A 22,022-nucleotide genomic window follows, 5' to 3' on the forward strand; every position below is an offset into this window, starting at 1 on the left:
AATGAAATAGAAAGTCGAAATTATGAGATACAAAGTCATAATTACGAGATAGAAAGTCGAAATTACGAGATACAAAGTCATAATTACGAGATAGAAAGTCATAATTACGAGATAAAAAGTCGAAATTACGAGATACAAAGTCATAATTACGAGATAGAAAGTCATAATTACGAGATAAAAAGTCGAAATTATGAGATACAAAGTCATAATTACGAGATAAAAAGCCGAAATTACGAGATAGAAAGTCGAAATTACGAGATACAAAGTCATAATTACGAGATAGAAAGTCGAAATTATGAGATAGAAAGTCGAAATTATGAGATAGAAAGTCATAATTACGAGATACAAAGTCGAAATTACGAGATACAAAGTCATAATTACGAGATAGAAAGTCATAATTACGAGATTGACGCCAATGAGGCGAAGACAGCTCTTCAGATGGACTGGAGCGCATGCGTACTTCCTATCTCGTAATTTCGACTTTCTATCTCATAATTTCGACTTTCTATCTCGTAATTATGACTTTCTATCTCGTAATTTCGACTTTCTATCTCATAATTTCGATTTTCTATCTCGTAATTATGACTTTGTATCTCGTAATTTCGACTTTCTATCTCGTAATTATGACTTTGTATCTCATAATTTCGGCTTTTTATCTCATAATTATGACTTTGCATCTCATAATTTCGACTTTTTATCTCGTAATTATGACTTTCTATCTCGTAATTATGACTTCCTATCTCGTAATTTCGATTTTTTAATCTCGTAATTACGACTTTACATCTCGTTATTTCGACTTTCTATTTCATTTTTTTTCTTTTACTGGCGGAAATGGGCTTCCATACTAATGGAATATTTTCCATGTACACCATGTAACTTATAGGGTGATCAGATAATCCATGTCAGGAAGGACACTTTGAGCTACTTCGGGTTTTACAAACTACTTTCAAATTGAAAGGCTCCTGTGCTCTGCTAAATAGTTCAGCTCTTCTTGTGCTTTGACTGGTTTGTTTCCTTGACGGAAAGACTCATCCAGCTGTTTCACATTAGCATTAGTAGCACATGCATAATTATTGGAGACTGACCAATCAGCACACAGCAAGAACTCAGTGCTCAAGTGAAATTCAGGCCAAATGGTAATTTACAATTGCTGTCCTAGCTCAGAGTGTCCTCCCTGTTATGGATTATCTGGTCACCCTACCTCTAACCATCCACAGAAGCATTTAAAACTCTTTTTAATACAGCATAACAAACGGTCTATTGATCGACAGCATTAATCTAAGATAAGTTTTAAAACAAACAGGAAACTTTAACAAAAAGGTACAAAGACAACATGTGAAGCACAACTTAAGCATAAATACCTCGTTCCCGCTCTAGGCGATAGTTTGCAAGAAATGTTCGGTAAAAGTCCAGTCACACCCAGAAAATCAAACCTACCCGCCAATGGGGATCTTTAACCCGAAGTATCAAAATAAAAGTACCACATTCCTTGCAAGCTCATTCAAATTAAATAATAGTTTGCAAGAAACGGGGCAAGATACTCCAGAGCCCCAGGTGACTGACTCAGAACAGCTAGAAGAATTTGAGTGCAAAATGACTGATTCAAAAAACCTATAGGGGTAGGAACAAGAAAAAAATGTTTTGGTATGTGGGACAGGGTGTCAGGTTGTGCAATATGTGTAACTGACACTTAATATAATTTTGGTGTGTGGTATTTCTTGTTTTATGTAAGGAGGTTATTTTTCTCTGCTTTTAATTTGAATGAGCTTGCAAGGAATGTGGTACTTTTATTTTGATACTTCGGGTTAAAGATCCCCATTGGCGGGTAGGTTTGATTTTCTGGGTGTGACTGGACTTTTACCGAACATTTCTTGCAAACTATCGCCTAGAGCGGGAACGAGGTATTTATGCTTCACATGTTGTCTTTGTACCTTTTTGTTAAAGTTTCCTGTTTGTTTTAAAACTTAGCTTAGATTAATGCTAATTTGATTTACAATTCCTGTCCTAGCTCAGAGTGTCCTCCCTGTTATGGATTATCTGGTCACCCTACCTCTAACCATCCACAGAAGCATTTAAAACTCTTTTTAATACAGCATAACAAACGGTCTATTGATCGACAGCATTAATCTAAGCTAAATTTTAAAACAAACAGGAAACTTTAACCCGAAGTATCAAAATAAAAGTACCACATTCCTTGCAAGCTCATTCAAATTAAAAGCAGAGAAAAATAACCTCCTTACATAAAACAAGAAATACCACACACCAAAATTATATTAAGTGTCAGTTACACATATTGCACAACCTGACACCCTGTCCCACATACCAAAACATTTTTTTCTTGTTCCTACCCCTATAGGTTTTTTGAATCAGTCATTTTGCACTCAAATTCTTCTAGCTGTTCTGAGTCAGTCACCTGGGGCTCTGGAGTATCTTGCCCCGTTGTCACACAGTCACGTCTCTGCCTATTGAGGCGGGGAGACTTTTAAGGGGTGCTTCCTCCACATTGTACCAAAGTTCTGGTCGTAAAAATCGGAATGTTCTGATTGGGACGCATTACGCACAACATCTACATGCGAAACATAAAATAGTTCCAATTATATATGTATATACATATGTAGCCTTACTTGATCATAATCTGCCCAGGGGATTAACTGAAGTACCGTACACTTCGTGTGTAAGAATTATGGCAAGCGGTAAGTTATTTATTTATTTATTTTAAAAAACAATATTCATAAAAGCTCCGTTAATTAATATGCATACATATATATTGATTTTGAATGTTATGAGCTAACTTAAAATTTCTGAAACAAGATCTTTTTAAAAACATTAGTTCAAAACAGATACATTTTAAGATGAAACGGTACATTTTTACTTTCGTTTACGAAAGTGGATTTCTATACTGTACAGACCCGGAAATATAACTAATCTTAATCTAACTGAAATTGCGTTCTTTCGTTAATACTGCTATTCATTTCTCTGGTAAAATTTGTATGAGTGAGACATATAATTTGTTACACTAAAAAGCGTGTCTAAATACTTAAAGTTAGCGCACACTGCATACTGCAAACATTATTAAACATAATGGCTGACACGTTCAAGAAACTACGGGAAGCAAAAAGGTGAAATACGCCTACACTTTATATTTGTACTTTATTATACATTACTATAATATTTTGGCTCATGTGTTTTCTATCTTTGCTAAATGTGTTGTTAACCCTTTCAGGCTCAAATTAAGTTTTAGTAACGACAGGACAACTAAGTCCTGCAGTGGTACTTCTGAGTAAAAAAAACTCATAAAATATGTATGTGGGGTAATAAGGTAGTTAGTTTTTAACTGTTGCAAATCAGCAACGCCTGCCTTGAGAGGGTTAATGGTATGGGAAGGTGTATCAAACTGTGGAATCAATCGCTCAATGACCTAGTAATTAAATTACAAGGAAAGTCCAGTAATGCAACAACTTCAGACAGCACAGGAAGGCCTGGAACCCATCTCAGGCAGCACGGGAGGGTCTGGAGCAGGCGCGTATCCAGTAATGGGCCAGGGCGGCACTGGCCCGCCCACTTTACTCCCTGGCCCACCCAGGCAAGTTTGATCAAAATACATTTTTAGTTTATTTTTATTGTTGAACATGATGGTTAGACGGTGTTTTGTTATTGCCTTTGCCGAATATTGCAAAATAAAGGTGTGTTTTTGCAGTTTGTTTGTCTATTATTTTTTCTACTCTCTAAGGTTTAATTATTATTTAAGTAATATTTTTTGTAGGAAAAAATATAGGCCCGCTCACTTTTTCAATGGCCCGCCCAAAATACAATTTCTGCCTACGCCACTGGTCTGGAGCCCATCTCAGGCAGCACGGGAGAGACTGGAGCCTAACACAGACAGCATCGGAGGCCCTGGAGCCTTTCTCAGGCTGCATGGGAGATCCTCGAGCCTATCCCAGGCAGTATAGGAGGGCCTGGAGTTTAACACAGACAGCACGGGAGGGCCTCGAGCCTATCCTAGGCAGTATAGGTGGGTCTGGAGCCTATCTCAAGCAGCACGGGAGGGCCTGGAGCCTATCAGGAAGTGTAGGAAGGCCTGGAGCCTATCCCAGGCAGTATAGGAGGGCCTGGAGTTTAACACAGACAGCACGGGAGGGCCTCGAGCCTATCCTAGGCAGTATAGGTGGGTCTGGAGCCTATCTCAAGCAGCACGGGAGGGCCTGGAGCCTATCAGGAAGTGTAGGAAGGCCTGGAGCCTATCCCAGGCAGTATAGGAGGGCCTGGAGTTTAACACAGACAGCACGGGAGGGCCTTGAGCCTATCCCAGGCAGTATAGGAGGGTCTGGAGCCTATCTCAGGCAGCACGGGAGGGCCTCGAGCCTATCCCAGGCAGTATAGGAGGGTCTGGAGCCTATCTCAGGCAGCACGGGAGGGCCTCGAGCCTATCCCAGACAGCACGGGAGGGCCTGGAGCCTATCCCAGGCAGTATAGGAGGGTCTGGAGCCTATCTCAGGCAGCACGGGAGGGCATGGAGCCTATCCCAGGCAGCATAGGGCGGCCTGGAGCCTATCCCAGGCAGCATAGGGCGGCCTGGAGCCTATCTCAGGCAGCACGGGAGGGCCTGGAGCCTATCCCAGGCAGGGAAGGAGGGCGTGGAGCTTATCCATGGCAGCACAGGGCACAAGGCTGGAATGGGATGCTAGTGCGTCACAGGCACATTAATACGCTGTTGGGAATTTAGAGATGCCAGATAACTTAACTGCATGTCTTTTGACAGTGCAGGGAAACTGGAGTGTCTAGAGGAAAACCCCATGACAGGGGGAGAGTGTGCAACACATACACAGGCAGGGTTTATAATCGCAGGCCTGCAGGTGTGAGGCTGCAAGGCTCCCATTGAGCCAACCTGCCACCCAACAGTTTTAACATGCGTTAATCCTTCAGTGCATTTCCTGTGTCCAAGTACACATTCCTCTAGACCAGGGGTCTACAACTCCGGTCCTGGAGAGTTACTATCCAGTAGGTTTTCTATCCCACTTGGCTTCTGATGAGCCACAGCTGTCCCTGGTATTTACCTGAGAACAAGTGTGGCTCATCAGAAGCCGGGTATGATAGAAAACCTACTGCACGGTAGCTCTCCAGGACCAGAGTTGGGGACCTCTGCTCTAGACACAATCAGAGCATATTCTTCAAAAATATTCAGGCCACAGATAATTCTTTCTCTTTCTCCCATGTCACTGTGAGTAGAAACATTAATGCAGGTGCGGACGAAGTTTGTGGAAAAAGTCACAGGACCCACCTTAAGCCTGCTGCTGGATGATCTTCTGATGGACGGGGTCTTCAATGAAGGGGAGATGGAGCAGGTAAAGGAGGAGTTCAGAATGAGAGCGGAAAAGGCGCGGGCGGTCATAGATATGACACGGAAGAAGGGCAATGCAGCCAGTGACAAGCTGATCGCGCGACTCCAGCAGCGAGACCCCTCACTGTTCCAGGACCTCGGCCTGGTCGCGTAAACAGGAGGCCAGTTCCACATCTTCTCTGTAAGCATTACCTATTTCTTTATTACTTGCCTTCCTGCATTAACACTGAAAAAGGTTTAAACTTGTGATGCTGAAGGCATTTGTATTTTTTCATGGTGTTTAGGCTGTCGTCACAGGACTCGTCCACGAACCAGCAGACCCACACAAAGCCAGACAATCAGTGGACATCCACAGTCTGCTGACTCATCCCTGCCTGCCTGGGAAATGTTTATTCACTCTTTCGTGGCATTATAGAGTATTCATGTATGCATGTCACAGTATGTATTCCGCAAAATTAAATGTCGGGCGCGCAAAATGTTTCGCAGTTGAAAGTTTGTGAAATCAACAGAATGTTAATCAGACAATTTTTTTTAAAAAAGCTTAAGTTCTCTGTACTCACCTGTTGTTGTTAAATGTGTTCTTTGGTAATACAGTGAGGTTTTAAACATCATCTGTTTTTTGGTGTACAGTATGTGCAACTTCGCTGCAATTCTGCAGCAAATGGAGAAACAGGGCAGTCGTCTTCACAAAACAATTTTAACATTTTATTTATAGTCAGCAACATTTTTTACAGACACCTTACTGTTTAAAATTGCATAAGCTTTTTAAAATCGTAATACTCAGCCATTATTAAAAAAAAATTGAACATGGATATTACACGGTAATTGCCCAAAACTATTCAGTTACATTATCATTTAAAATGATTTGTTAACAGTAGTGGTTTGGCTGGTCCCACAGTAAGTCAAAATGTATGAATATATTCATATAAGACATGTAAATTCTATTTTCTGCTGTAACATCCAGGCTGTTGCACTGTGATCTGAAAGTAGAATGGAGTCCATCACAGCTTCCAAGGATGGCTTTGGGCATCTTCTGCAAACTCGCACTTCTGATTGGCTGCATGTGACACGGGCCTTGACACATCTTTGGTTTTGGCCGACAGGTGACAGCAGGGGTGGGGTGGGGGGTGGGGGGGGGGGGGGGGGGTGGGGGTTGGCAGCCTGGCTTTAGTATATAATTTTTTTTTGTGCTCCCGAAAAAAAATGAAACCACCTACGTAAACTGCTGACAATAATGCAAAAACAAAATGTTCAGTGATGCGTATCGAGAACAGTAATGTGCTTCGTTATTCCTTCAGATCAACAAATTGTGTCTGCAGCCTGATTAACCCACTGTGATGTGACCTGGAGGAATTTCAAATGGAAAAAAATAGGTGTCTGCATAAAAACATATATATATATATATAATATGCGCTTAGGAAGTAATTAGCATTCTTATAGGGAAATTTTCCTAACACAGAATAGCAGAGTTACTCCACATAATATTACGTGAAACTGGCATTACTCACTGCTTTAACAAAGGAGAATCTGTCAAGTAGCCAATAGGAAATCAGGTGACTCGTGATTGACAGCAAAGAATAACCCCACCCACCCTGGCCTTCAAAGTCTCGTTTCTCACCAGTTAACCCATCTAAGGTGTACGGGACACCATCCAACGTTTGCGCTCTGTGCCCTCACTGTTCCTCAGACAGTCCCTCAATGGCTTAGATCTGGCTTGATTACAGAATGCTATCATTCACCTGTCCCACGAAGCCTATTGAATAATGATTTTCTGGGGTTTGATAGTGATGAACAGTGGTAATTCCTCTCCAAGATGCCATCTATTCAAGTACTTCTATGTGGGAAAAGGTAAATGTCTCTGTAGTAATGGATAACTTTCCCTCCGCTGTAAAGAAGCCACACGTCATTGGTCCGTTTGGAAAAAGGCTTTGGGTTCACACTGCAACACACCCTTCATACACAATTACATTTGATCATTATATATAGCAGTAATAATCAGCAAGGGCTAATCTCTGTGGATATAGCTACACTATATTACATCTGTATCGGCCCACAATAATGTGTTGCACTCCGGAAGGGCTGCGTCCATGTCTCATTCGTCAAAATTGACGATGGTGTTAACAGAGGTGATGGGTATTTTCCTAACAATGCTTTCTCTACCTGATGTGAACAACTATTCCTAATCCCCCCCACATCTGCCTTTCAAAGATCTAAATACCATATATACATCTTTCGCAAACACTATTCTAGCACAACTCCACCATTGGTTGGAACTTATTAAGTCAATGAAATTACAAAATAAGGGAGGGAAGACTTCAGAGAAAAAAAGATGTTAAGGACACAAAGACATTTACTAATAGCACAAAGAGCCTCATTCCGCTTGGATGAGCCTTGCTTGGAATAACTCAAGTTTGTTACTTCTTGCTTGTCATCTTTCTTCAGGAGGCCTGGATTTTCGAGTGGGTGTCTGAGTGCGTGAAACACCATTAGTCATTCGCGTCTATATACAGAACAGCCCATTGTCCTACGAAAGGCTTTTCATCCTAATTATTCACTATTAAGCGCTTCGCATGGAGTGCCCCAAAGGGGATATCCCAGCTCAGAAACTGTTCTGACAACGCAGAAGCATCTTCGGAATGGGGTGTTGGTGGAAGCACAAATACTTCTGCTCGAAGTGAAGAGGTTTTCAGATACGTTGCTAAGGGCCTGCGCTATATTGCTAAGTTCAGTCCTCGTACCAACACCCAAACGTTACTTATAGCTTTTGGTACATGGGGGCGGGGGGGGGGCTGATGGTGTGTAGACTGTGAGAAAGCACCCCTCTAGTAACCTTTACAGGAATACTCCAGCACAAACAGAAACAAAGCCCCAGGCCTCATGGGACTGTTCAAAGACACACCTCTAACTAACGGCACTGTACGAAAGCGAGGACAATACATCGAAACTCCAAAATGGCTGCAACATGCACTTTTAATTTTCTCGTTTGTTTGTACGTTTGTTCAGTTGTTCAGCTCAGTTGGCCGCGCTTGTTTTTTGCGAGGCGGGTGGTGACTAAATGGTGGGGGGGTTGTGGGCCACATTGCCCACCCGCGTCCCGGTAGCGCAGCCGGTGCTACCAGTCGCGCCCATGACGCTCTGGACGACTCCCCGCTGGAGATCGGCGGCCAGATGTGCGTGAAATGGATGTGCTGTTCATAAGCTAAGCCCTGGTTAGAGGAGAAGCGTTGGTCCACAGTTAAAAAGCCCCAGCAGAGTGTGAATTCGTCATGTGTTGCCATGTGACTCAGTTCTTCACTGGCTAGCTTCACCACAAAGGACAACATGGCAGCGTCACAACAAAGGCAGCGGCTTGCGTAGGCAACGTGGCTGTTATTTCCTTTATTTATTTATATATTTTTTGTGAAATCTAAGTTGTTGGAATGCATTCGATGGCTGATTTAGGCGACCATTCAGGTAGTCAGGTCAGGCACGTCCACACGCGGACCAGACGCAACGAAAACAGCACCACAGGACATTTAAAAGCACACGAGAAAGGGTGTGACGTCCCACAATGCTGGGCTCCGGTATTGACATCAGTTGCACGGTAGGGATTACATTGAAAAACACCGAGTACATCGTAAGCTTAGAGTGTAGCCCATAACTATGTCTATTTGCAGTTGAGTTTGGATTATAACTCAAACTCAATGTCGAGGCAGTAAAGAGCTCCACTATGCAGCGGAATTGGACCAGACGGGCAGAATGGTTCCTGTGACGTAAAGACGCACACGGTTTAGCAGACCCTCACAACAGAACTCAACGAGAACCAAGGAAGGACGACAGAAGATGCTACTTTGTAGCAGCTTGCTAGAGCTCATTACTATGATGATTGGGGTGGGGAATTTTGATGGTCTAATAATACTGACTGACGATAATCCCAGTCTTAGGCAGCCGTCACCGAATTGAGTCCAAAAGCAATGATCTAAATACAAAGATTTTTCACGACTTTCTTTTTTCACGGAACAACATTATATCGTCTGAGATGTCATGCAAAAGTCAGGTCTAGGACATATTGTACAGCATGTCAAGAGGGAAGAGTGGGGCTCCCAGGAATTTTGTCTCTGTTTACTTATGTAAAACTACTTTAAATTACACCGTTTCCTGTTCTGCTCAACGTCCGGTGCTGTTACTCCAAATATTCATACAGAGCTATCATTTCTTTGTATTAGTTTTAGAAATCAACAAATAGACTAGTGTAGAGGCTGCTTATTCCAATGTAATAGAAAAATAATTAGAAAATGCCATTGTTTGGAATGTGCGTGCAACATTTTCAAGATCCCCCTCGCGCCACCCCCCTCATTAAAATTAGACCTCAAAAACATTTGTAAAATTTGTCATACGACACTCAACACCCAGGTAAACACACCGCGAAAACCACACACATTTACAAAAAAAAAGAACTCATGCATAAAAAATACATCTCCTCCGGTACATTGTGCATCGTTTTACAGTATGCGACTCGCTTCTTTTAAAATATATTTCAAAACATGTGCATGTGCTTGTGTGAAGATGACAGGCAGAGATAGGGAGTGTGTGTGTGTGTGTGTGTGTGTGTGTGTGTGTCTGTTTCAGAGTCATGTGTTTGGGCATGTGGATACTCTTTCCTACTACTGCAGCAGTGTGCTCTAAGCCAGCGTCCCGGCAACACTGGACGCTATTACAATGCCTAACACCACACAGCATATAATGATCATGATTTTCTTCTGCGTGGCCATCAAGAGCAACAACGAGAAAGCAGAAGAGGTCCAGGGAAGCATGTAAAGTGAAGAGGAACACACAGGGTTAAAAGGTTATGGAGCAAAGCTTGTGCTCTTCTGCAAGTGCAGCTCAGAATATGACATAAAAATCACACAATGGGCAGCCAGAGCAGACAGAAACACATGCTGGAATCTCCCCCCCCCCGCAGCATGTAATGCCTTCACAGGACTGCTGTTACTCTGTGATGTCGCTGTTGCAGTATTTCATAAATATTTTCCCGCTGTGATTCACCATCATTGTATCTTTGATTCAGATCATTTAACACTGTAATACTTAACATTGTAGTATGAAAAATTTCATCTGTACATTTGAGTTACATGCTGGTGTATATTATTTACTGTGATCTGTACATTCTGTACATTTACTTATTCACATTGGTACCTTTTATTTATTTGTACCTTTTACTGTATTCTTACTCATCCTGCCCCTTTTGCTATGTCTGTCTCTTTTTGCCGTCTTAATCTGAGCTGATGTAATGTCTTCATTTCCCTCTAGGGATTGACAAAGTCAATCTCACATCTCATCTCGACAGCCAAGGCAGTTGAGAGGAATGTGGCTGCACTTCACCCAAAGCTTTTTTTGTTGTTGTTGCAGAGCCCCGTAAGACAGCGCCTGTGTGCCCCTTCATCTTCTGACTGCTCATGGCGACTATTTTAGGACATTCACAGAGCGCCATGAGAACATTAACACAGATCGTGCAACACAGTGTGTAGGGATGAACATGAACACACTTCCCCATTAAACTCCTGTCTCAAGACACACCAACTTCACTGCACATCCTCCCGACTCCTGATTATACCTGAAGCCCAGACTGAAGGCAAAGCAAAGTGTTTCTCAGAAGAGTATCTGACAGACCCCAAACCTGAGCAACTCCCTGCCCAGCTGCTCCAATTGAATTCTCTCTCCAGTGGAAATTCTGTTCTTAATTAACTGAAATATGTAAGACAGAAGGTGTCTATCCAAGGCTGAAATCCCCCCAAAATATAATCTGTGCCATGTTGTTCAGATATTGCGTCTTGATTGTTATGCGGGTTTGAGATAACCCTGTTAGACGAGAAAATACAGAAAATATACCTGTAATCTTACCCGGATAGGGTCATGGTGTGTATGGGTTTTCACTGTAGCTCCCCGATTACTAATTAGAGGACTGATTGGCTGAAGAGTCCTCACACCTGGGTTTGAACAGCTGACCTAGAGGTTATCTCAAATACCTGCATACATACCGGCCATTTGCAGGTACTGTACGACTGCCTGCCCCTGTTCTAACTCAGAGGTTAAAAGGTCAGACTCAAACTCAGTAGGATCAGAAGCGACTTCATGGTTATTTCTCCAAAAATACAACCGTTGGTATCAACCGATGATAAAGTCTGTCTATCATTGTTCCAACATTCAGCACGCTGAGCTCAAAATGTCTTCTGGTGCCTATGCTCAAGCTTAGATTACCGTTTCAAGTGCTCTGAATTATGGCCGTATACTACAGTATGTTATATATTATTAGATATTGATTAAGGAGGTACCAGCAGCCAGGCTTCCAGTGAATCTACATGTTTGTTTGCTTTTTTCTGTTTTTTTAATTAATCCTCATTTGTTATTTGGGTTTCTTCCCAGCCAATGAAACAGCTGGATTTGTTGTATGAATTTTGTTTAGCCAAACACACAAAAAAATGATACCACTTCATGAGTGGATAATCTTGAACACTCTGTCAAATTTTAAATATACCGAGTATGGATTCCTCTGTAGTCCATCTGAATGCAATTTTTGTATACTTGATGCTATTTTCTAAAAATCAGGAAGCATTTAACGTATTTAAAATGCTTTTATTAATACTAGGTGCTGTCAAGTCATATCAATTGACGTCAGGCGCGTTTAAAATTCCACTGAGAATCCGTATATAGTCAGTTCCACTGTAATTTTATCACACTGCATACATTTCCAACCATGTTTGTGGTTTGCTGCTGGGAGCTTACCAACTTTAGCCACTCAAACTTAGCAGCTTAAATATAGCTTGAATCACGGCCGCAGGAACAGACTAGGTTGTGATTGTGAAATTATTTTTTACTACCAGCCTGCATTTTATGAAGAACATTAAGACCTGAGATTCTGCTGGTGCACATTAGGGACGTACATCTCCATCACCGAGGCGATGCGATACGCACTTCGATGCATCGCCGATGTTCCGATATATTAAAGATACATATGAAGCAGCTACCAATACGATTCACTGCTATTGTGATGCAGTACCGTTCGGCATGTTTTGATCCAACACGATACGACCTGATGCGAAAGAATATCACGCTATGCAATTCATATGGCACAGATACAGAAACGGTTTAGAGAGGGGCAATCAATCTAAAAATAATATTATTGGTCATGTTTCTAAATAATAAAGGCATAGGGCATTTACTAGTTAATAAATATTAATAAACTGGATTTTACCAATGCAAAGATGTTGGAAATGACCCTGAGTTCATCCTAAATTCTACCCACTGCATACTTTTTTAATCGGGGCAATTGCTTCTTCGACTTTTATGTCAGCGCACCGTATGCGAATCGGTGAATCTTCCCATCCCTAGTGCACTTGCTCCGTTTTGTGGACGTCCTTTAAGCCTCTGAGGGTTTGTATTAATCTGACAGAAACGGTGCCCAGCGGATGACTACGGGATTCTAACAAAGCGTTAGATAGACTATTATCTTTTTCCCCATCAAATGCCTGCTTTGGGTGATAGCCTTCAAGGATGACTAATCCTTACTATGAGCTCTAGAGTGGACGAAGATGGTAGGTGCGATTAATTTTAAATAGAAATATTCCAGATTATTTTTAAAGATGTCCGTATTCCTCACAGCGTGGCGGTAGCGAATCATCTCACTGTCATTCAGAAAATCTGCCACATGAAATGTTTGTCATTAATCTCTGTATCGCTTACCGTCTAAAGCTCAACTCTACAATCCTTTATATTGTCAGTTACCACTAGCAGCAGTACTTCAATCATCCAGAGAGTGGAAACCTTGACTAATGAATCGCAGAAAATCCCATATATGCAATATAAGGGGAAAAAAAGGGCGATCTTCAGTTATTCACAAGCCAGATGAAGTCACTGACAAATTTACACTCCCTGTTGCACCGTGGCGTAATACCGGAAACTTCAGAGTCTAGCGATTGGCTAGAAGGACAGCTGCCAGCCTGCAACCGGAGCATTAGGTAACAAACTCTTCATTTCTGGCACCAGTTTTAACTAAGATGCTAAAATAACTGTTAGCACTGAAGAAGCTTCTTCAGCCTATTGCCTGTGCAGAGACTGTGAAAGTAAAAAACAGATACCAGGACTCAAAACCCAAAACTCATTAATTAGACGAGGTCACCTATGAAAAATCTTAGGCCAAAATGAATCCTGCCATGTTGAAATCAAGAGTAACACCAGTGCAGCACATCAGATGTTGATGAGTCTTGAGACATGTTTTGCAGGGACAGAAGTAAAGCCAAGCCACGCCAAGCCAAGCCACGCCAAGCCATGCCATGCTACGTCATGCCGTGCTACGCCACACCACACAGCTACTCAACACAAGCTTAGCGAACTCACCCTCCGAGCTTTACTCTGGTACTTCACCGCCTTCTTGGTGTCGGAGACCGCTCGCTCCACGTAATCCACAGAGTGCTCCACGTTGTACTCAATGCGATCAATCATCTCCCCCTGAAAGTCATGGGCAAAGACAGACAGACAGATAGACAGACAGAGCATGAGAAGAACAGTACAGAGGCAGTTGCAAGAGGTTCCAGAGCTCACTGCCTCACTAATAGTTGAGGCTGGGCATCATTTAACTCCAAGTATCTTACTGTAGTGTACCTGCTCTTCCTCACATTCACTGAAAGGCTTCCTAAGTTAGGCTCACGGCAAGTCTTCACCTGAAATAGGGTGTCGCTAGTCCATAAACTCCAGCTTCCAAAATCGGAAAGATTCAAAAGTAAAACAATCTATAACGATTCGAAGGCTCCTTTCCTATGCACTTCCTCCTCCCTGTCGGGTGTAGAAAATGCTTTCGTTACAGTAAACGAGTTCAGACATTCTGTACTGGGAAAGGATGAGAGAGAACACTAGCTTCTCTGGGGATTAGGTGGTGATTTTACCCGTATAACACACTGTACAGCCACAGAACCACAGAAAATCACATCTTCAGGCATCACACAAACCAACACTATAATATTTTCACAGTTCTCAATACCTAATAGAAACCTTACTTGAGGGAGCACAAATAACGTAGTAGTACAATCTTACTTAATGCCTTAATTAACCAGAAACTAAGCGTTCGTTATACGTCCTGATCCCATGTCCGTTCTTCATTAATCAATCATAGCGGTCGATGTATTTCTTACAGTTACTGTATTCGTTCATGATTTGTACTTGAGTAGTAACTGATTTACTAAGTTAACTTGTGCCCCCCTCAAGTAAAATGTTACTGAACCTTCTTAAGAGAAAACATTCATATGATGTGGAAAACAGCAGTGCAGCACGAGGTACGTGCAACATCAGTAAGGCCTTCGGGAGAACATTTTAAAACAAATTTGAGGAAGCACTTCTTTACACAGCGTGTAGTTAGAGTATGGAATAGTCTTCCTGCTAGTGTAGTGGAAGCTAAAACCCTGGGTTCCTTTAAATCAGAGCTAGATAAGATTTTAACAACTCTGAGCTATTAGCTAAGTTCTCCCCAAACGAGCTTGATGGCCCGAATGGCCTCCTCTCATTTGTAAATTTCTTATGTTCTTATGCCTCACTGTATGTCAGGCATGATTCTAACCCTGTTCATATTTATAGAAATATGAACAGGGTTAGAACAGGGGATACCCTCACCGACACCTCTGCAACGTATTTTTATGGTTCATCGTAGTCCTTGCACCATACCCATCATGCATCATGTTCTCACTAGGAAGTGGCCCAGAAGTGAGAGTGCACGGTGTCCCATTCCAGAAACGTACAGTTTTTATCTCGGAAGAGAAGCACAAAGCGTTTATGCAATGAAACTTACACTAAGACCTGTTTATGGTCTATCTGGCTTTTATTAGCATAAGCGTCTCAAAATGAAAAATATAAGCAGAAATTTAAAAGGAGGACATTTTGCTGTCTTGAAGATAAAACTGAAACTGATCAGTCACACTTCATTCATACAGGGAGGCCTTACTGATGTTGCACGTTCCTCCAGCTGCACTGTTGTTTTCCACATCATATGAATGTTTTCTCTTAAGAAGGTTCAGTAACATTTTACTTGAGGGGACACAAGTAACTTAGTAAATCAGTTACTACTTTAGTACAAATCATGAACAAATACAGCAATTGTATGAAATACATTAACCGTTATGATTCGTTAATGAAGAACGAACATGGGATCAGTACATTACTAACACTTAGTTTCTGGTTAATGCTTTAAGTAAGAGTGTACTTTAGAATAAAAATTGTTTTAAAAAGAGCTCAACAAAGAAAAATTTATTCCACAAACACATTAAGAGAAAAGGCAATTACACTAAGCATACTTACGTTAATACAGATTTTACCACATGAGATTTGTCAATAATTCATGTGGAATAATCACTTGAGCACCTTCTGCTGGGGGTGAAATTTAACGAACACATGGAGTGACTGAGGTGCCCCTGAGGAGAGGTTTGGGAACTGAAGCTGTGTTCATCTAGCCGTCCAAAAGGATATCAGTACCTTTTTGGAGAGCACAAGAAATTCTTGTGAATTTATTTTGCTATACCGCATATGTTCGAATGTTGAACTGTGCAATTTCTTTCTGAGCAAATATGCACTTACTGCCCAGATAAACGGCTTTTAACATTTTCTGTGACTGCCTAAGATTCTTCACAGTGCTCTATAATCTATTCATTGACAGCTATAATCCAACAGAAGACCTTTATAGAAGCGTTCTCCGTTAAATAGGTTAATTGTTGTTGAGGTGAGCTTCTTTAATCAGGCTAATATCGAATATCCTTGTGGGACCTTGGTGGAGCAAACAGCTGTAGGTGGCAGGTTGGCATGAGGGCGTCACGTGGGTCTCACCTGACTCTCCACCAGCATGGCCATGTCCATGAACATGTCGTGCAGCTCGCGGATGCTGTTCTCCAGCTTGATGATCTCAGTGTGCCGCGTCTCGATCTCACTCATGGCCTGCTCGGTGATGTTGGAGTCCATGATGATCTGGAGGGGAGGGGGAGAGGTGAGCGACTGGCTAATGTTTCCTCAGCAGTCCCGCTTGGTTTTAACACACCCCCCTGAGCTGAGTTGGGCTTCCCCCTTTTTGTTTGGCCTCGCCGGCAAGCGAAGCGAGACAGAGCTCTGAGTTGAGAGACGTGTCAAGGAATCTCAAGGAGGAGAGCCATGAGAAAGCCGGACGTCAGGCGCCAGATCATGTAGGCGGCCTGTGCAGATTTAACAGCCCCACTGAGGGCATCTTGGCCGAGTAAATGCAGCGACGGTCAGTGCATGAACTTTGCCAGTGCTACTACTGTCAGAGGGAATTATCAAGCCCCATGCAGTGTCTAGAGAAGGGGCTTATTACTGCACCTCCTTGCATGGGGTTTATCTTTTTGGGGACTCGGGGGGTTAAGAAACTGTGCCTTTGATCAGAAGGCTGTTGGCTCAAATCCCAGAGCCGGCAGAGTTATTTTGCTGTTGGGCCCTTGAGCAAGGCTCTTAACCTCCAATGGCCCTAGTGATTGTCTGACCCTGCTTTTAGACACACACACACACACACAAACACACACACACACACACATACACACAACTGTACTCCTATCTTTGTGGGGACCGTCCATTCATTTCTATAACCCTAATCCCAACAATGACAACCTTAACCCCTACCCAGTCCTAACTTTAACCATAAGTAATCAAACAAAAGACAAGAGTTTTGGCATTTTAAGTTTTTTGATTGCAGTCACAGATTTTTATGTTGAGTAAAATGTTTTGTTCAGGTCCCCAAACTGACGTGTGATGGTGCTAAAGAACTTAAGGGTGTTTTTCAGAGGTCAAATGACAGCGGAGCACGGGCACGTCCAGGCTGCTCACCCCCGAGGTGAAGATGGCAGGGTTGTCGCTCTCCAGCATGCTCTCCAGCTCGTCGTTCGTGGTGTTCCTGCCAGCTGAGGTGACACGGTGACACAGAGACGGTCACAGACAAGGCAATCAAAGACAGATGCGACACCGATCTCCAACAGTCACCGACTACCAGGCCAGAGAGCGATAAAACAAGAGATACAGATCTACCAGTTAACTTCTAATAAAAATTCCATTAACTGAAGGTTCTACCTGAATACCAAGACTGGGTCTATGCAGAACCGAAATTTTCACCGCTACAGTATAGAGTACAAACCTTTGTAAATGTTTTATCCTTTATCACCTTTTGGATGGTCTGCGCCATCATCCTAATTACCACTAATTAACAGAATCTATGGCTAGAAGCGAGTCAAGACGGTGTTGAAGGCACAGTAACACTCAGTAATATCTAAAGGATACAACGGAATAACTCAAGCCAAAGACATAAAGCGTGCTACATCTGTGACAATGATCTCATGAATGAGGAAATCTGAAATGAGAAAATCACAATACAAAAAAGGAACCCAACTCCCCCCCCCCACCCCCCTTCTGTCAACTGCTCAATTATCCACCGCCCGTCTTCCGGTGAATTCTCATTTCCTTTCCTGGCGATGCATGGGGGACGCATTACGGTGACACGCTAAATGAATATCCCCAGGATCCTCTCCGAAGAGCATCGCTCAGGCTTTCCGCACACAATGGCAGCGCGGGCCGCGCCCCCACATGCCATGCAGGCAATTAGAGAGCCGATTAGGCCCTGGAAGGCACCCGTGCAGAATTAATCACAATTCAGTTGGCGTTTGTCGGGCCAGTTAATTATTGGAGTTCGGCTAATTTTAGCGTCTCGGCGACGAGACGCACAGTTTAATGGGAAGCCTGGGCCGATGATGTGGATGTGACCTCTTGGATGGGAGACATTCGGGAAAGGAGTCCAGAAACAATGCAGAAATCTCAGTGCATGACGGGTTGGCTTAAGTGGTCATGTCCAGTTGCAGCTCTACATTTGTTATTTAATGTCAGTATGCATCATAAGCCTGCGATTAACATAATACTCACAAGCCAGCAGTGGCCAGCACAAATGGAGTTCTCTCAGAGGATAACCTTTCTTGGCTAATTAAGAATATCTGAAAATAAAACCGATTCATTGCCTTGACAGCAGCATTAGGAAAAACCTAGAGAGAGATGCGAAAGTCGAAATCTGCACCTGTAAATTTGAATTATGTATGACGGTGCTGGACTTAAACCCCAAAGTGCTGTCCCCATGCCAGGCAAGACAAATGGTGCTGCTGTGACGGTGCCTGATCATCTGGAGGAGGTGCATGACAGGACAATCCATCGGGAGCTGGTGGAGAGGACAACGAGCATACAGCACATGTGACCCTCCGCGGGCCTCGGTGATTAAAACAGCTATGTTCTGCTCTACTCTCTCTGTTGGCCAGTCTGTCAAGCCTTCTGTTCGGGACAGAAATAAACAGGCATAGCTCATTAAAAACAAAAACACCACACACACACACACACACACACACATGCAGAGTTTTAATTATATCATTGTGGGGACTCTCCATTCATTTCTATGGGGAAAACTCTAATCACAACATGACGACCTTAACCCCTACCCAGCCCTAACCTTAACCACGAGTAACCAAACAAAATACAAGACTTATGGCAATTTTAGCTTTTTGATTGCAGTTGCAGATCTTTGTGGGGACCTGAAAAATGGTCCGCACAATGTCAACAAAAACCAAGTTTTTATTACATATAAGGTAATATAAACCTACCCCCTCCCCAACACAAACACAAAATGGTGTTTATGATTATTTATCACCAGAGAAAAACTGATCTCGCCTATCCTGCAGCTCAACAAGTAGACCGTCAACAAAGGTTGTTTGTTTGAGTCCCAGGGAGCACATGTAACCCTTCCCTCTGCTGTAAGTCGCTTCGGATAAAAGGCTCAGACAGATGTACTGCACTGTTCTGAGCTATTGGAGGTCATGTAACGGCCAGTATTTGTTACTGCTGGAAGCCAGATGGTTGCCCGGGACTTTGGGATCGTTATCCCGCCTTACCTGTGGCCTGGGTGGGTAAACGCCCCCCCCAGATGTTGTGTGCTACTTTGGCTTGCGGCAAACCTGAAACCCCCACGCTGTCGCACGGGGATGAATGACGTCCCTTTTGGCCCGGCTGCCACAGAGCTCACTGAGGTGCTGAATGGGAATCCTGGTGACATGGCTGATTCCAGGCCTTCGCTTGGATGGGGGCAGATTAGCTCGTCACACAACGTTAACATGACCACTGCATGTTTTTCTGCTACTTGGATGTGGGTGGGGAATCTGTCTGTATTTAAACCCACAAATACCTCATCTGTAAAATCTCATTCAAAATTAGAATGGCCATTTCTTCCAAAGTATACACTGTGCTCCAGCAGACTTTCAGCATATACACTGCATACCAAAGATGTGCATCTAAATCACTGAGGCTGTGATACATCTCAATGTGTCGCCAACGATCCAATACATTAAAGATACATATGATGCAACTAGTAATGTGATACAATATTATTCACTGCTATTGCATTCAGTGTGAGTTTCCTAACGCAAAGTAAAAATGTTTTAGTGAAATTTAAACTCCCTGCTCAATAATGTCTGTACGGAATTGAAGGCAAGAAAAAAACCTGATCTTAATCTAACTAGTAAAGTAAGAATTGCATATGCATAACATGCAGCGTTGGTATTAATAATGCACATCGTCAAGCCCTATAATATACTACAGCCATTTTTTAAATTCAGTACAAAATACTCCACCACGCATTGTGATGTCATTCGGCGCCGATACGAGTTTTTACGGCAGTGGAAAACCAACACCTTGAAGTACCAAAAGTACGGTACCCGGTGTGGTGGAAGAGCACCCTGAAGGTACAAAGCAGGAACACAGAAGGTTTTGCAGCAAGAAAAGCTGAACTGAAGCAGAGGCCAAGATCTAAAATGGGTTAGAGTTTCTCCAGGAATGTCATGCTCCATTAAAACGAGCTGAAACGTGCCGAAGCGCAGATGACAAGCGGCAGCAGAGCCTGACTTCTAGATCTCAGGTGCTGGCAGTGGTTGTTTCACAGCGGGTGCCTCAAATATTAGACCAATGGGAGGACCTACTGCGGGGTAGGACAATGGAGAGTGGGGAGTGGGACTGATATACCAGACAGGTGTTGCGATTGGAGGGCCAAACACTCATTCAGTCAGAACAATAAAGGCCAGTCCTTGGGGAACATGGGACAAGGCAGGGGGACACCCAGGACGGGATGCCAGCCCATCACAGGTGACAAGGCAGGGGGACACTCAGGACGGGATGCCAGCCCATCACAGGGGACAAGGCAGGGGGACACTCAGGACGGGATGCCAGCCCATCACAGGGGACAAGGCAGGGGGACACTCAGGACGGGATGCCAGCCCATCACAGGTGACAAGGCAGGGGGACACTCAGGATGGGATGCCAGCCCATCACAGGTGACAAGGCAGGGGGACACTCAGGACGGGATGCCAGCCCATCACAGGGGACAAGGCAGGGGGACACTCAGGACGGGATGCCAGCTCATCACAGGGGACAAGGCAGGGGGACACTCAGGACGGGATGCCAGTCCTACATAGTGTGCCATTTGAAAGCTGTCACTTTGAAGTAGATTTTATTTTAGTTTAATATTCACATTAGTTTCAAGTGTATTATATTATTTTTAATTTAATATGAGATCTTTCCATTTTATCTTACGGCTATTCAGATATTACATTATTATGCATATCAACTTCAACCAATTCTCAAAGAAGAAAACTTATATTAAATATCAAAATCCAGTTCAGAAAATCATATCTCAGTCATAAAGACAGAGATAAAATAAAACTGCAAACGAAAATCAGAAATATAAACTTTTTGCACCTCTGAAAGAGTAACTCTTTTTCTGAAATTCAACTATCTGATTACCCTTCGCGTACAGCCACGAATAGCAGATGATATTCTTATACTGAACATAGACTCATCTGGTCGTGTGGAAAATTTGGGAGGTTGGTTGGACAGATAAAGTGTCGTCAGATTTTATTGCCTGGCAGAATCTCTTGATTCATTTTTTAATCAGTCATGCATATATGCTCTTCTTTATAGGCTAATAATTTATCAAGTAAAATAGAAAAAAGTATTTCAGACTTTTGTAATTTAAAACATTATAATAAAACAAGAGAAAAAAGATGACCTCGAGCTATGCCTGTATTTAGGACAGATGGCTCAGGCCTGGGCTTTTAAGGGTTAAAATATTTTCTCAAGTTAGACTCTGTAACTGAAGAAAACAAACTGCCCTGTTCATCCATGCTCCTCTCGCCTGCTTCAGCAGTGCATGGTGATGGTGAGCTGAGGCATCTCAGGATGGGGACACCGGGTCCATTGCGAGGCGTTTGCTGATACACATTATCACAGGCTACGGCTCATTTAAAGGCACAGGTTCTGCTAACCACATGATTCTGGTCTGCGAGAGTAACCGCATGCAAACATAGATAAAGCTCACAAACTCGACACACAAGCCATAGGAGAAATCGAACCCACGATCCCAGAGGTGTGAGGCTGCATCATAATCAATCTATAATCCATCTATCCATCCATCCAAGGTGACAGAATATCCAAAAAAACCCAAAACAGTAATGTCATTTTTTTCTGTCTTTAAAGTTCTGTACATTCTTAATATACACTTTGAGTGTTTTTTCAAAATGTAAACCTTGCTATCATGAAAGTTCTCCCCTGCATTTCCGCTCAATTGGCCAAAAGTGCAAGCAAAGGT

General features: G+C 42.9%; 1 protein-coding gene across 2 annotated transcripts in view; it reads right to left on the minus strand.

Moving 5' to 3' along the window:
* Nucleotides 1–6,021: 6,021 nt before the first annotated feature.
* LOC111847865 (syntaxin-1A) overlaps nucleotides 6,022–22,022 on the minus strand; it is a 74,925-nt gene continuing 58,924 nt past the window's right edge. Inside the window, exons 7-10 of one of the 2 annotated variants that reach the window (XM_023819450.2) lie at nucleotides 17,186–17,259; nucleotides 16,181–16,318; nucleotides 13,712–13,822; nucleotides 6,022–6,422 (exon numbers count right to left, since the gene is read on the minus strand). In XM_023819450.2, the coding sequence (XP_023675218.1) occupies nucleotides 6,207–6,422; nucleotides 13,712–13,822; nucleotides 16,181–16,318; nucleotides 17,186–17,259 (539 nt within the window). In that variant the 3' untranslated portion in view covers nucleotides 6,022–6,206. Of the gene's footprint in view, nucleotides 6,423–6,481; nucleotides 10,078–13,711; nucleotides 13,823–16,180; nucleotides 16,319–17,185; nucleotides 17,260–22,022 lie in introns of those variants that run through there. The other variant, XM_023819451.2, reaches the window with a different exon arrangement.

Source organism: Paramormyrops kingsleyae, chromosome 18, assembly GCF_048594095.1.
Source record: "Paramormyrops kingsleyae isolate MSU_618 chromosome 18, PKINGS_0.4, whole genome shotgun sequence".
Classification (NCBI taxonomy): domain Eukaryota; kingdom Metazoa; phylum Chordata; class Actinopteri; order Osteoglossiformes; family Mormyridae; genus Paramormyrops; species Paramormyrops kingsleyae.